The 15947-nt window shown below is 39.8% G+C and overlaps 1 protein-coding gene across 4 annotated transcripts in view; it reads right to left on the bottom strand.

Annotated features, from left to right (window-relative positions):
• Positions 1 to 15947, bottom strand: part of TRPM6 (transient receptor potential cation channel subfamily M member 6) — a 68407-nt gene that overhangs the window by 43788 nt on the left and 8672 nt on the right. For all 4 annotated transcript variants that reach the window (XM_057425808.1, XM_057425809.1, XM_057425807.1 and 1 more), the window contains exons 2-6: positions 9675 to 9754; positions 8834 to 8872; positions 1615 to 1795; positions 1030 to 1243; positions 44 to 168 (exon numbers count right to left, since the gene is read on the bottom strand). In XM_057425808.1, the coding sequence (XP_057281791.1) occupies positions 44 to 168; positions 1030 to 1243; positions 1615 to 1795; positions 8834 to 8872; positions 9675 to 9754 (639 nt within the window). The remainder of the gene's footprint in view (positions 1 to 43; positions 169 to 1029; positions 1244 to 1614; positions 1796 to 8833; positions 8873 to 9674; positions 9755 to 15947) is intronic.

Genomic DNA, 15947 nt, shown 5'->3' with positions numbered 1-15947 from the left:
TCTGAACAGGAAGGTTTTTATTAAGGAAATGTGTCCAACTCACATCTTTTCCAATGAGATCACTCTGGTTCTCAATGATACCCCATGGAGGAATTCCAACAGCAAAGATCTTTCTCAGGTGGGGTGAAGCACGGCCTTTCAAAGCATCCCCCACATGCTTGGACACTCCTAAACAGATAACTAAATCATCATTTTTCTTCTACATCTGGACACCTGCTACAGGACACCAATCAAAGGGTTTCCCACAATGTAATTTATTCTATGGTTATGCTTTAATCAGAAACTAACCATCCCACCCAACTTGTATATTTGATGTGCACTGCAAGAATTGTAAGGCTCAGATGTAATGCATCACTGCTTCAAACTCAACGCATATTTCTAATTAGTAATACTCACATATGTTGCTAATGGTGCTTTATACCTCCATAAAACTTTATTATTAACACAAATTCAGAGGGCATTTCTCCTGTAAGGTCACCAGGTTGCTAAAGAAGCAAAAGTGTTTCATTTCCATGACTTACAGACCCCCCACAAATTTTGATAGTAGCTTATAGGGAGTTTCACAGATGAATAAGCTAATGAATGAATTATCCTAATTCAAAACTTTATTAATTATAAAACTTGAGCTAAATTTAGATTTGAAAACTCTTTCAAAAACACCAATCGCAGTCCTCAGAGCCTAAATATTTCAATGAAGCAGATTAAATTAACTGCAAATAAGTTCTGGTTATCTACGATCAATGTTTCATGTTACATGCACAATATGCTCTACAATAAAAAATTCTAAAACCTGAAAATAAAAATAATAAAACTATAAAAATAATGAACTATTTAAAATAGAATGCCTGTCAACAGCAGATGAACATTTTGTTACTCTTTGAACTATACATTGCTCTTAAGCTCTTAATTTTGTGCTAAAATATCACAAATTATCAAACAATTTAATTACATTCACTCTAAAATCATATGCTCATATGCAGAGAAAAAACACCAGAGAAAGACTGAAACAAAGAAAAGTAATTGCACTACCGCTGTTGATGCCTTCTGTAATTATCCAAGCTCCTGTAGTCTCAGCAGCCTTCACCAATCCTTTGCAAAAAACCTGCTTGATCTTTGAGGGAAGCTTGAAATTTTGAATGCCTCCATGAACAGAGATTACTAGCTTTGGCAACTCCATCTGCCATTCCTTAACCATCAGATGCATCAGCTGTTCCAAATTGCTGTCATAAGAGAGCCTAATGTACTGAATAAATAATAATGGGTAAAATAACCATCCTTTAAATACCCCAAAAGAAGAAACTGCAGTATCTTACATCTTACAAAGTTCCCAGCATTAATTTATTAAAGATTTTCTACAGGATTAGCACTTTCACAATACCACTAATGTGACAGCATAAAAATACATCAGTGAGAAATACAGACAGCAAGACAGACTATGCTTAATTGCAGTGAAGTTCAATACAAAAATATCATACAAACACTCTAACCTGACTTACTTTTAGATCCCCCCTGCTCTCTTAATGCAAAAAATCTGATAGTCACCCAAAACCACTTTTTGCCTTTCCTGTGCTGAAGTGATAAAAAGAAAACCAATGTATAAACCGAATCTGTTACCTTAGCATGGTAAGTGTGATCTCCATCTTGAAAATTGATCGTACCAAATGCATCTGTTGGACTCATCTTCGTGTGGTTTTGCACAGACCATTCTTCATCATCTCTCTGTGGGGCAGCCTGATAAACAGGCCAGTTACCGTCCACTCCTGGGTGATCTCCAATCAGCCGTCCACAGCAACATCTCACATTAAAAATAAAACAATTATTTTACATCAAACACATATGTAACTCTTGAATCTTAATCAGAATAGGCCAAAAGGCTTTCTGCAAGGAAGGATATTGTAGCTTTCTGACACAGAATGTAACAAAAATTAACTCAGCTGAAAAAACCTCGGCAATGGCAAAATGACGCGGCATTAAATCATTAGTAAGTTTTATTGGATACAGAACTTGTTCTCTGCTTGAGGAACACTAATAACAGTTGGGAGTTTGGACTAGATAATTTTCAAAGGTCCCTTCCAACCCAAACCTTGCTGTGATTCTGTAGGATTCTGTAACTGCTTGAGAGTCCCATGTAGCAATTCTGACCTGCAGCTCAGATTTATTGGTCTCATATATAACATTTCAGATGAATATCACAGAACACCAAGTCTCACAATGGCTATTACCACAGGTTATTCTAGGTACAGAAGAAAAATCATTAATCAGGAGGAGAGGAGCAACCATCAGTCTAGAGAAAACTTTAGAGTGAACTTTATACTAACCCTTAAGATGCCAGCAGAGTAAATATACAAAATAAATGGCCTGAAGTGCAATGTTAAGGGAAATTTAGCAGAAGGTTGGTTAGCACTGAAAGTTTGCAACTGAATAAATAACCTAAATTCCAAATTCAATTGGTAATACTGTCAGGCTTTGACATGCTCCAGTCTCTTCTACAAAATTAACTTCAGTGTAATTTATAGTGACATCTGACAGTGCAGTTTTCCTTTAGACATTTCAGAAGTTCAAATACCCTTGGGAATGGAGATGTATTATTCCCTTAAACTCTTTTAAGATATCAAATGGCCTCCAACAACCCAAACTTAACTACTGTGTTCAGACTCAGATGTATTACTTATGGATCTAAGGGCAGGATAGATGTAAACATGTGAAAAATCCTGAAGAGGTACATTCAGAGAGAGTTTTCTGTGGAGATGAGTGAGAACTAATGGGTGAAAGAGAAATAAATCTGAAATAACAAGCAAACAAAAAACAACCACAAAGCAACCATAAGTAAATTAAAGAAGCAACCTGCTTTAGAAAGGCACTTTTTGATACACAGAATCCATGAAGTTATGCTTGCACTCCGTTTTTTTAACAGAGGCAATTTACAATTGATTGATTCAGTGCCCTGCAAAAGCAGACTGGAGAAGAACAATGCAAACAATGTTATTCAGTGGAGAATTAAAGAGTTGTACACTACAGAAGAATTGAGACCTATTGTCACATATATGATGATGGTTAGCTAGAAGCCAGAAGGCAATAGGTTCTACCAAAAATGCTCACATTTTGTCAAGCTAATTCAATATGGATTAGCTAATTTATACCTTTTCCCTAGCTGAGACAAACAGTAAGATATCTCAGAAATCCAGCAATTTCCCAGAAAGAAGTCAGGCATGTGCTCACAACCGAACCCTACAAAAACAGAGGAAGTGATATAGCCCAGGGGTTAGATCATGTTGTGGGGGGAAGCATCACAGAGGGTTTTTATTGCCAAGCTACTCTAACCAAAAATATTGCCCAGTCAGGCTCACTGCATGACTCCACAACTATTTGCACTGTGATAGCAGCAGAAAAAAATACCAAAACAAAAACCAAACCCAACAGAGATTAGGAGAGGGGGCATAGGAACTGCTGAAATAACCTATTAATCTATGGACCTCATTCTGATGACCCCAAAAGCAAAAAACTTTGTAATTTTGCCTCCTCGTAGACAAATCAAGACAAGCAGGTCAAGGCTCATTTACTAAACAAAAAGTATCCAAGCTGGAACAAGCCATGTTATATCACTTCCAGATGTATAATTAAATTACAATTTCAGAAGACAGTGAGAGATCAACACAAGTAGGAGGTTGCTGCTGACACTGTGTTGTCAAATAACATGTGGACTCAGAAGCCACACTCAAACTACTGTGGAGACACATCTAAATTAAAAGACTTTCAGAGCAATGTAGCTGCAAAGCAGATAGCCCAAGGGATGCAGATTTAGGTAAAATCCACCCACAGGGAGCACAAGGCCAATGACTATACTTGTTTATGACTCTCCCTCCCTCTGTATGTCAAAGAAAAGACCAGAAGAAAGAGATGGGTTGGTCTTCAGAGGACAAAGGTCTCTACAGCCTCCTTGCTCCATTTTTTTTCTGCTGGCTTTTTGGGGAGACTCCAAAAAGGGTAAAAGACAGCAAATGTCAGAAAAAAAATCATATCTTTAGGTGAAAGATTAGAAAAAAAACAAAGATACCCTATTGTCTTTTGACCCAGAAAACATCCTGCGGTCACTGCACTACTCCTAGAGTGGCCTCATGATAACAAGGCCTTTCACCACTAGTCATTCCAAAAGAAAGAGAACCAAATACCAGTCACAACTAAATTCTATATCACCTTACATTACTCACTTACATACCACATTACACTGAGTCAAAGCAGAGATCCTGTGGAAAGGAACTAATCCTGTGACAAGACAAATCAGTGTAATAATCTTGAAACTGAGAAGCTTAAGGAACACCAAACTGTTTTACTAATTAACATCATTTGTACTACATATTTAACGTTTACATGTAAATGCAACCAGACATGAGCTACATTCAGAACAGCTCAGTTATGCTGAGCAGGCAGTGGAAGAACTGCATGTAGGCATACGAAAGTTGTGCAAGGTCTTTGCACAGCTGGGTTTACCTCAGATTATCATAGCAAGAGGTCTGAACTCAGAAGGATTGGTATTTCCCAAATAGTTTATGATCTGCTCCAAGCTGGCATGCTCTCTCTGTCTTGCTGTCTAGCAGGAATGGACAAGGTGCTAAGGACTCCTGAGCTACCTGGGAGGTCAAAAGCCAAGACTAAGAGACTGAAAAGTTAGTGACAAGTGCAAGGTCCTGCACCTGGGTCAGAGCAATCCCAGGCACAGCTACAGGTTGGGCAAAGAAGAGATTCAGAGCAGCCCTGCAATGAAGGACTTGGGGGTGTTGGTTGATGAGAAAATGAACATGAGCCAGCTTCAGTGTGTGCTGGCAACCCAGAAAGCCAACTGTATCCTGGGCTGCATCAAAAGGAGCTTGACCAGCAGGTCGAAGAAGGTGATCCTGCCCCTCTACTCTGCTCTTGTGAGACCTCACTTGCAGTATTGTGTCCAGTTCTGGGGTCCTCAACATAAAAATACATGGAACTGTTGGAACAAGTCCAGAGGAGGGCCACAACGATGATCAGGGGACTGAAGCACCTCCCCTATGAAGACAGGCTGAGAAAGTTGGGGCTGTTCAGCCTGGAGAAGAGAAGGCTGCATGGAGACCTCATAGCAGCCTTCCAGTATCTGAAGGGGGCCTATAAGGATGCTGGGGAGGGACTCTTCATTAGGGACTGTAGTGATAGGACAAGGGGTAATGGGTTAAAACTTAAACAGGGGAAGTATAGACTGGATATAAGAAAGAAGTTCTTTACTGTAAGGGTGGTGAGGCACTGGAATGGGTTGTCCAGGAAGGTTGTGAATGCTCCATCCCTGGCAGTGTTCAAGGCCAGGTTGGACGAAGCCTTGGGTGACACGGTTTAGTGTGAGGTGTCCCTGCCCATGGCAGAGGGGTTGGAACTAGATGATCTTAAGGTCCTTTCCAACCCTAACTATTCTATGAGTCTATGATTCTATATCAGACAATTTGTGAGAACATCTCAGATGTGTAAGGATGCCGAAGCCTGTCATCACATTCTTACATATTCATGCATGTGCCACCTGGGATGTGCTCATGAGCACTGCACTGAAGAGCAGATAGAGGACTTTCAACACACTGAGAAGAGTAGGCAAAGGTGCCAGTTAAGTTACTCAAATTTGATTAGCAAGTACTAAATGGGAGTTATTCTACCTAGTATGAGCAAATAGTTGCATAACGCACTCATAAACTGTTTGCAAACCTTGGAAGTTCTCTGCACGTAAGGAAACTTCAACAGATTTCATTTGCCTACAATATTAGGTCGAATTATAGTAGGCATCAAGTACATTCACATGACTTTTGGACTGTTGTGGAAAATGACAGATCTCAGGAAGCCCAAAACCTCTTTCATTGCTGATCCAATAAATACCATATAACCACTTACAACACTTATATGAAAATTGTTTCCCCTTGTTAGGAACAGAAAAATTCCCCTAGAACAAAGTTCTGTGTACGCCTTAAGATACACAAGAAAACAAGAACAGCTAACATATGGGAAAACAAACTTTCAAGATAATGGCTGACCAAAATGAACATCAGACCCACACACATGTTCTGCATATACAGACAGATGAACAAATAATATTTACATTAATTTAAACAGCATGAAAATGCTAAATGACAAGTGAAAGAAAAAGCTACAAGATAAAAAAATCCACAAAGGTAGGGGATGTCTTTACTGAGAAAGTTGAGAGAAAAAAGTAAACTCGCTCTGTGGGGTTCCCATTTCCACTGATTTGGTGGAAAGCTGATCTTGGTTTGGTTTTCCATCCACCCCCAGGTTAATTTTCATATCAAAGAGCTTCCCAGACCAAATAACAACATGTTCATTCTGCCGGGGGAAGGGAGCAGATTGCAGGACTGTTGTAGTCTCAAAATGTTGGTGTCTTGGGTTCAGCTGTAACAGCTGAAAGCATAGCTGCTAATCCTTCCTAGTAGCTGGTGCAGTGCTGTGTTTCAGCTCTATTCTGAGACCAATGCTGATAACACACTGATGTTTTAGTTGTTGCTAAGAAGCACTTACCCTGATCAATGACTTTTCAGTCTCATGCTCTGCCAGTGAGGAGGGGTGTAAAAAGCCAAGAGGAAGCAGAGACAGGACACCTTGATACAGAGGGTTGACCATTGTACAGGGGGGTAATACAGGGGGTTGTACAAGGGGGTTGTACAGGGAGGTTGTACAAGGGGGTTAGAGGAATTTGTTTAAACAAAAGGACTATCTGTTGTAAATGCCTGCTAAGCAGAACAGAGACCTCCGGTCCTGTTAATAAGCAGACGCCTGAATCTACTGATAAAGGGGAGAAGTAGAGGATTTACGGCTGGGACACTGATCAAACTCTACTGATAAAGGGGAGAAGTAGAGGATTTACGGCTGGGACACTGATCAAACTCTACTGATAAAGGGGAGAAGTAGAGGATTTACGGCTGGGACACTGACCAAACTCTAAGGCCACACGTAAAGACTAAAAAAGGTGAAAAGTGCAAGAAGAGGAAGACTCATTTACTTCATCTTGAAGACCCCTACCCAGAGGAGGAAGACTCATTTACTTCATCTTGAGACCCCTGCCCATGACCAGAGGGGGCACTGCGCAGGCGCAGAGGACCTTCTGGCTCATTATAATAGGAAGCGGGGATAGGACATGAATATGTATAGGCATATTGTGCAACCTTATGAATATATATAACTTTAGAGAATAAATGTAGAGGGAAACAACACTGAGGCACGCATGACTTTGAGGAATTATCCCCGTGCGTCTCAGCGCTGAATAAAAAGCATACCTACTTTACAACTTTAACTAGTTATGGAGTCAATCCGCGCATCCACCTGACCCAAACTAGCCAAAGGGGTATTCCATACCACAGCATGTCACGTCCAGTGTATAAACTGGGGAGAGTCACGTGGAAGGGCAGATCAGTCCTCAGGTCAATGGGTGGTGAGCAATTGTATGGTGCATCACTTGTGTTTATTTTCTTCCCTTTCCATTTTTAGTCTTATATTCTCTCCTCTTGTTATTTCCCTTATCATAATTATAGAATCATAGAATCATAGAATAGTTAGGGTTGGAAAGGACCTTAAGATTATCAAGTTCCAACCCCCCTGCCATGGGCAGGTACACCTCACACTAAACCATATCAATCAAGGCCTCGTCCAACCTGGTCTTGAACAGGTCTTGACAACCTGGTCTTGAACCTATTAGTAGTAGTAGTAGTTTTGTATTATACCTTAGTTACTGGACTGTTCTTATCTCAACCTGTGGGATTTACATTATTTCGATTCTCCTCCCCATCCAACCCAGAGCTGGGGGGGAAGAAGGAGAAGAAGGGGAAGAGCAGATGCATGGTTCTGAGTTACCAGCTGGGCTTTAACCATGACAGTTAGATTGAAAACTACTGATTAATATGAACCACAAAATATTACCTGTCTGAAAAAAAACCACACATGAATTAAAAATGCCAAAGTGACATAGCTTTTGTTGCTTGCCTTCCCAAAAGCACTGACTCAGAATGCCCTCTGCCAAGATGAAAAAGCCTTCAGAAAACCTATCAGCAGGGATGTTTCTAATACCGTCCTTCTTCTTCCTTTATTTTGTTCTTTCTTTTTCCATAATTCTTACTGTTTATTTTCATAGAATCATAGAATCATAGAATAGTTAGGGTTGGAAAGGACCTTAAGATCATCTAGTTCCAACCCCTCTGCCATGGGCAGGGACACCTCACACTACACCATCTCACCCAAGGCTCTGTCCAACCTGGCCTTGAACACTGCCAGGGATGGAGCATTCACAACTTCCCCAGGCAACCCATTCCAGTGCCTCACCACTCTTACAGTAAAGAACTTCCTCCTTATACCCAATCTAGATTTCCCCTGTTTAAGTTTTAACCCGTTACCCCTTGCCCTATCACTACAGTCCCTAATGAAGAGTCCCTCCCCAGCATCCTTATAGGCCCCTTTCAGATACTGGAAGGCTGCTATGAGGTCTATTTTGCCTCACTCTCCTTCATATCACCCAGGATACAGCTGGAATTGTCTCCCACTTAAAAGCACATTTCTTTTTTTCATTCCTCAGAAGAAGATTAAGACAGATTCATACACACACACAAAGTACTTGGATAAGATTTTCTATTGCAAATAATGAAAGGCTATCATACAAGTTATTTCACCCGGATTGATGCTAAATATTCTCCAGCACACCCCCAGAAATGCTGCTCTGACAATACAAGAAGAAGGATATTTTTGTTGTAATTACTTTCTTAACTAAGAATGACTATCACTAATTTCAGGTCATTACAAAAATCATAGATATACATTTATGTACTCTTACCTGATTAAATTCTGACACACCTGGCATTCTGCAGGACACCTGTGATAAAAGGTGCATAATTAATACATGCTTGTATAAAAGAAAACATCTGTAATGTTATTCAGAAAGTATTCATTCACCTGTGAAATATTCTCATCAACAGCATTACAGGCTGTGTGCTCTTCTGCACTCAGAATCATACCCCTGGATAATACACTGGGTGATTTGTTTGCCATTTTACACCTCAGACTGTACATCAAATCTGCATTTCATAGATGAGTTACCTCTCTTAGCTACTCTACACTATCCAGGTGTTCAAAACAATATGATCAGTATTACAAGTTTACATTCTCAGAATATGATATCACTGAGTTTAATTATCCAACCACTGGATATGCAATGTGGAATGCCAATTATGTTTGCTTTCTCAGGTTCTAGAACACAGATTGACGATTTGATCCTTTCATCAGTTTTTTCACACTCTACACCAGCCTGGGCAGAAACCTCTACCTCAGAAGCCTGTGAGCAGCAGTAGGCATTACTCTAAGGAAGGGATAAGATGTTGGTACAGGATTAAGAATTCCTGTGCAGCAGTAACTCCATGTGACTCAATCTCTCAATCGGATGCCATCCTACAGTTTTAGTCATCAGTCAGAGAGAATCACGTATAAGAAGCCCAGGAAGGTCAACTGTTGCCAAGTTCTAATTCAAAACGTACCGGTGACAGTATCTATGAAAAACCACACACACAAGCAATCACCAATGACGTCACTGCAAAACTTCCAAGAACTTCATCCAAGCTACACACAACATCCATAAGAAATTATTCTTTATGAAAAATAAGAGAAATTCATTATTTTACCTGTGAGGATCTTTTGAACTGGGAACGATCTGTGCACATTCTCTTTTACTGAAGACCTCTTCAATCCAGGATTTGGGGGACTGAAAAGACATTTCAAACACAACTGTATTCCTGAACTTCAGTATATAATGCCAAAAATTGCACTATAACATCTACATGGCTGTAACACAGAAAGATACCCATCACGATATTAGATGAAACCAAACACTGTAAGGGGAAGTTTCAGCTCTGAACAGTCTTAGCCTTTCACACCCAAGATTCACAAAGCTCCACAGAAAGATCAATATTAAAATTTATCCCCACCCCTCACTAATAAACATGACAATTATTTAGAGGATCTGTCAAACACATGTGCAATAGAGGAAATGGTAAAAATGAATCAGGACTGCTTAAAGGACTGTACTTCCCTTCTGTCAGAAGACTAGCAATCTTCCTAAAGCTGTGTCAAAAAAAGGCAAGGTTTTCTTTTTACCTGAAAGAGATGGTTGATTCCTTCTTTTATTTTTCTTAACAGACTTAAGAATAGATTCATCTTGGTTATATCTTTATTCAACTAGGACTACAGTCAAATACAAAAGCAGGGACCAAAGACTAGTCCTAGCACTCAAGAGTATGTCAAGTTAGTTTCATTCACTGGCCTCCTGCGACACTGTGAAGTGTCTCAGCAATGCCTGTTGCAGACAAGTAAACTGAATAGTCACTGTGGTATCAGATTTTTTTTCAAACAACCTGACTGGAAGTCTTTGAACTTCTTTCTCTTCAAGCCTAGCAGGAGCAAATTTCCTGAAAGGAATGATAGTTTTTGGATGCTGAACTTTGAAATCTCTGGGACTGAATTTAGTAATCACTGGAAGCAAAGGATTCTTTTTGTTTTCAAAGGGAGCTACCTCCACAATGGACAGACATCTTATTGTAAAGAGCAAATAAAACTGTACCGACCATTCTGTCTCATTTCTCATGGTCATCTCACTCTCTGTTGTCTACCTTATAAACAGACAGCAATCTCTCCAGGACACAGCACAGCAGGGTCCTAGTTTATGATTAGGCATACAAGACAAACAGCTATAAAATGATTTGCAAAATGTTTGCCCTATAAAAATAGTTACAGTGAGTACTGGTCTCCATATTTGTTTGCAAAATGTGTCTTTCATACAGTGACTTAGAAAAGATTTCAGTTAAAACGCCAATAATTCAACTTCTTAAGAATACTGCTGGGGGATTTTTATGACAGAGTTCAGCAACAATTCTTATAAAAGAGAGTACTTCTCTTTTATCTCCAGAATGGAGTTATGATTCTTAATAAAGCAGGCCCACTTGAGGGTTTTCTTAACTTTGGCTTCACATCCCTAAATACCCCTGCATAATTTCCCAGCTAGTCACACAGTTACGGAGGGCCACAGGCAACCTGAACTATCAGCTTGTCTGCAGGTAGCGACTCAGCTTCTACCAAGACTAATGAGAGTCCTACCTTTGGTTTTAATGTACTCTGAAATGGGCCCCCACTGACAAAGATGAAACAGATCACTAAGGAGCAGTTGCCAGTATTGATGTGCATGTGTTTTCTTCTGGGAGCAACTAAGTGAACGCGTCTGGTTGAGCTTCAAACAAGGGAGTAACAATGTGAAAGATCCTCAGGGCTGGACAGAGGATGGGCACGCAAGAAAATTAGTTATCTTAGTAACAGAGACCGACTGAAGTCAAGGTGCAAGAAATTAAATCCATTAATCCTCAGAAGCAGTGAAGCAGATTTCAATACCCAAGGGCAAGCACACACTGCTCTCAGAAAACTGCCAGTAATATTCTTGTTAGTAGTCAGTATTGTTTCATGCTTCCTAAAGCACTTTATTCTCATTGTTTGAGCTACCAAGCAAAACAGTCAAATGTTTCTATATTACAACAACCTGGGACTCTGATGTTTCTGCAACCCATTACTATTTTCAAGCAAAACTGGGGAACAAAAAATCTTTTTTTTTTTATGGGATGCCTCAGTTAAGACTGAACTTTATTAAACTTTTCATTAACAAAAAAGGGTGTGACAGAATGGTCAAAAGGCTGACAAGCCTTAAAGCATTTGCTGAGGCAACATGCTCAGTCTTGTGAGAGAATACCCAGCTGCTGTCACTTTCAGTTTAGCAAGAACACTCCAAGTAATTTTGAGCAAGCTGTTTGCATTGCAGTCTAGGGTAGCTTCCCTTGAACTGCTTTCCCTCCAGCATGCCACATTCTAGAAATCAACTGTTATCTGGGTGTCTTTCCAGGTGTGAAGGCCAGTGTTGGAGATAAGCAGCCCAGTGTAACAGAGAAACATTGCATCAGCCTAGGCACCAACAGCAAAACATGCTGCCAGCTGAGCAAGGCATCAGCTAATCCATGTGTGAGTACACTCAAAAAGGAGTGTCAAGTCTTTATCTCCAAAGCTCAGTGATCCTCATCATTAAATTACACGACACAAGATAAACACAAATCAATCATTTAAAGGGAGGAGAGGTCATGTTTTACACAACAACTGTTTGGCGTGGTTATTTCAAACCAAATACAACTTACAGTCTTCAGTAATGGCAATACACTGTATGAGTTGAAGTTACATCTAATACGGGAGATGAAAAGGCTTCTCTACTATCAGCTTTTTTAATAGCTAAGCTATCTGCTAAAAAACATACGTTGTTTTAAAGAATTTTTTTTATTTATTTATTTATTTAATTAGGTTTTGGAGGGCAATTGAGGGTTAAGAAAAATATCATTGCTTAAAATTCTGTATGTTTTGTGCATCCTTTTTCAATTTTGCCTAAAAGCACCTATGTTTTTCTGCAGCTGAGACAGCAAGGACAGTGACCAACACATGCCAGAGTTCATCAGGCCACTCTTGTCACAATGGGTCAGGCTACAGGTCCAACAAAGTCAATGGAGATAAACCTCTACAGCTTTAGATTACATGCCATGAGTCTAACTTTCGTACTAGAGCAGTCATTGACAAAATTCATGTTTATTTCAGCTGAATGAGATCCCTAAGAAATTTATTTGACGTTTGAATCTCGAAGTACCAAGATGCACCTCACCCAGTGGCACAGAGACATGCACACAGCAGTTATATAAGTTAACTCCATTTCAGGATTCCAAGTCAACAGGACTGAAAATGACATTGCAAAGTGTAGTTGATGCACTATTTGGAGCTTTTACCCTGCCCTGCAAAGAAACATGGTATCTTCCCATTGAGATATTTCAACATTAATCTTTGCTTATTTATACAAAGAGTTTGCCAGCGTTGGCTATGGTGCAGCCTTATACCTCCCTGCATCCGTAATTTTTACATTTAAAAAAGCAGTAGATAGCATATCATCTGCATATGATCCTGACAAAGCCTGTAATTTTAACATTTATATTCCTCTCAAACAATGAACATGAATATAGCAAAAAAACATTGTTTGCAAAGTCCACCATTTTTCTCTTTAATAAAGTTCCTGAACAGGTGAACTACGTAAAATACAGATATTGAAATTCCAATCAACCAATCATACAAAAAAATCCCCCACCAGACTATATAATTGTATTTCATCTTATGAAGAACAAATTTAAAAACTGAAACACTGAGATACAACACATTTATCCTTATTATTAATTTTATACAAGGTGAAATCTTCATGTAGTATGTAAAATTTACACCATAGCAACAGCATTCATTTTTTAATTTAGGGCTTTACTTAGTTTCTAAGCTAATTGTATAGTCAGGAAAAGGGTTTTAAACCTTCATGCTTTTACAGTCATTCATGACTTCAGGGCTGGGCAAGTAAAAATGAAAAGAGGAAGCTTCTGAACTGCTATTTGTTTGCTCTTGATTCCCAGCTTTGTAAAAACTCTGGCTAACAATTCAAAAATGTCATCCTTAAATTCAACAACAAATAAAAACTTCTCCCACCACTACAGTGAGGTACATGCACCTCAGCTAGCAACAACCTCTATCCTTTCTACCACCAAACCCCAAAGGAGACAAAAATACACCTACATATTCCTTCCAACTGGCAATTTACTGTTCTTATATACAGAAGACCCGAAGCCAAGTTTATATTGCAATTTTCGTTCCATTAGGTCCTGAGACCTTTGTTTGGGAGTTGAGAGTTTTGCCTTCTCGTTTCTCACCAGTCTGAGGATTAGGATTCCTGCTTATAGTTCCCTGCCATAGAAGAGGCTTTGGAGATTTATAGACTGATTTAGTCAATGGAGTGGCAAGAGTTTGGCTCTGAAATTTAAGGCACATGAGCAATTTTTAGAAAATTGCCTTTAATCACTTCTCCAATATCTTCACTGTCGGAGATCCTTGCATAATATGGTATTAAAGGGACAATGTCAGGTCAAATTTGGTTACACATAAGTAACATTCAAAAATCAAGCTTTCCAGAAGTATAGAAATAGATCAGAGCATAAAATTCACAGAAATACTTGCACCACTCATTTCTTTCAAATCCTTGCTGACAGGGAGTAAAAGCAGACAAAACCTAAAAGCTGAGCCTAGCCTAGAGGTAAACTGTCCTCCAAAATCCAGGGGTACCATCAGCAACGTCAGTCACCATGCCACCATCCCGCTGGCGTCACCATGCAGGTACACAGTGCTTGGATGGTGTGGTGCAGTCTGCGATCACCTGCTATACTGGGGTCTGCCCTCACTCCACCACCCACCCCTCCAGCAGAAACGGGGAAACACTTCCATTTCTGCTGCTGCTTTCTTCTGCCCCAGCCCACCCCACCCCCTCAGAAAGGACCTGCCAGAGTCAAAGCCTTTAGATTCACTGCACCAATTAAACTCTGATAAGTAGGGGTCAATGTGCATTTGTCCTGCTCTGGAATTAGCTTTACTAAACCAAGATCTGTAGGAAACATTCAGCCCCTTCAAGACCAGAAAATAAGCACTGTTCACCGGTTGAGTACTAACCTCAGAAAAACTAGTTTATGCTGCCAAAACAAACAGCAAATTTTTGGTACAATTAGCTGTACTTATGTCCCTTTTGGGGTGAAAGGCACATGTAAATGCATTTTCTAATGAAACTGCATGCTGCTCTGAACACTGTTGAGTTCCCTGCAAAAGGAAATTAAAAGGCATGTATCTCTATACCAGCATAATTTCATCCGCTATTGAAATATAATGATTTACTAGACAAAATAGGAGTAACTGGCTTTAATGACACATTGTAGATCCAGACAGGGACAGATACTGAGAAATCACATCATGACTAGGCAGGTGAAGTAACAGGTTAGTTCATTTAGGCAAAGCACAGCTGTGCTGGAAACTAGAAAGATTAACTAAAACTGCAACATATTTGTATTGGTAACAGAGAACAAAAATCTCTATTTCGTGTCTCACCAAAACACTACGGCAAGAGCTGAAAGGTGCTGCCAAGCAGCATATCTCAGCTCTGCCCACACTCTGTGTAGTGAATCCACTACACACAACCACTCTCCTATGCCTTAACTGTTTCCAGTTAAGAAATTATTTACCACCCTCAGAATTATTAGATGAAAGCAAATACTCATTAAACAGCAACAGATAATCCTGGGGCTAATAGATGTGCCTCAGGACTCCAGTATGCTATAAGGAAACTTTCCAGCTCATGGCAAGAATGAGAAATACCCCAAAAGATCACAAACTGACTTTCAGTGCATGGGCAGGAGGGCGACACCATTCTCAGCTGAAAATGTAACTGTGAGAAATCAGTGTAATGCTGCATGTGACCAACCCTTATTCAAATACACAGTGAAGGAAAGGAAAGAACTTCTCCTTATTACTGCCATTGCAAGAATCTAGCTTCTGTGTTCAGCGCAGTGTTCTAAAATGTCTTAAATCCCTTTGAAAAATAACTACACACAGAGCAAGTCATTTGCAGGAACATTACACACCTGAAACGCAGCCACAGCTCTTATGAGCTAATACTCAACACTATTTCACAAGAGCTCTGCCTAATAAGCACACTGCCGTCTCTTGAACCCTTACCCTGGAAACTCCTGAGCTATAAAAGATAAGGTGGACTCACAAGTATCATGCATAATAATTCTTGAAAAAGCAGGACCTCGGCAGTATTTCTGCATCCCATGTAACTGTAAATTACTGCCAGTACTAAAGAGATTTCCAACTTAACAGGCTGTCTGCAAAAGCTTTTCAGGACAAGAACTTTCTGGTTCATCATCCATTACATGCATGTTTATGGTATGTAGCAATGTAACAACTGACTGTAACGAAGAACACTTTGGAATCACACAGGATAGAAGTGCATTGTAAAACTCCAG

Source organism: Pezoporus wallicus, unplaced genomic scaffold (assembly GCF_028554395.1).
Source record: "Pezoporus wallicus isolate ANWC-B61680 ecotype Strahan unplaced genomic scaffold, APGP_CSIRO_Pwel_v1 contig_7485, whole genome shotgun sequence".
Taxonomy (NCBI): domain Eukaryota; kingdom Metazoa; phylum Chordata; class Aves; order Psittaciformes; family Psittacidae; genus Pezoporus; species Pezoporus wallicus.
This window is presented reverse-complemented; position numbering and strand designations above follow the sequence as displayed.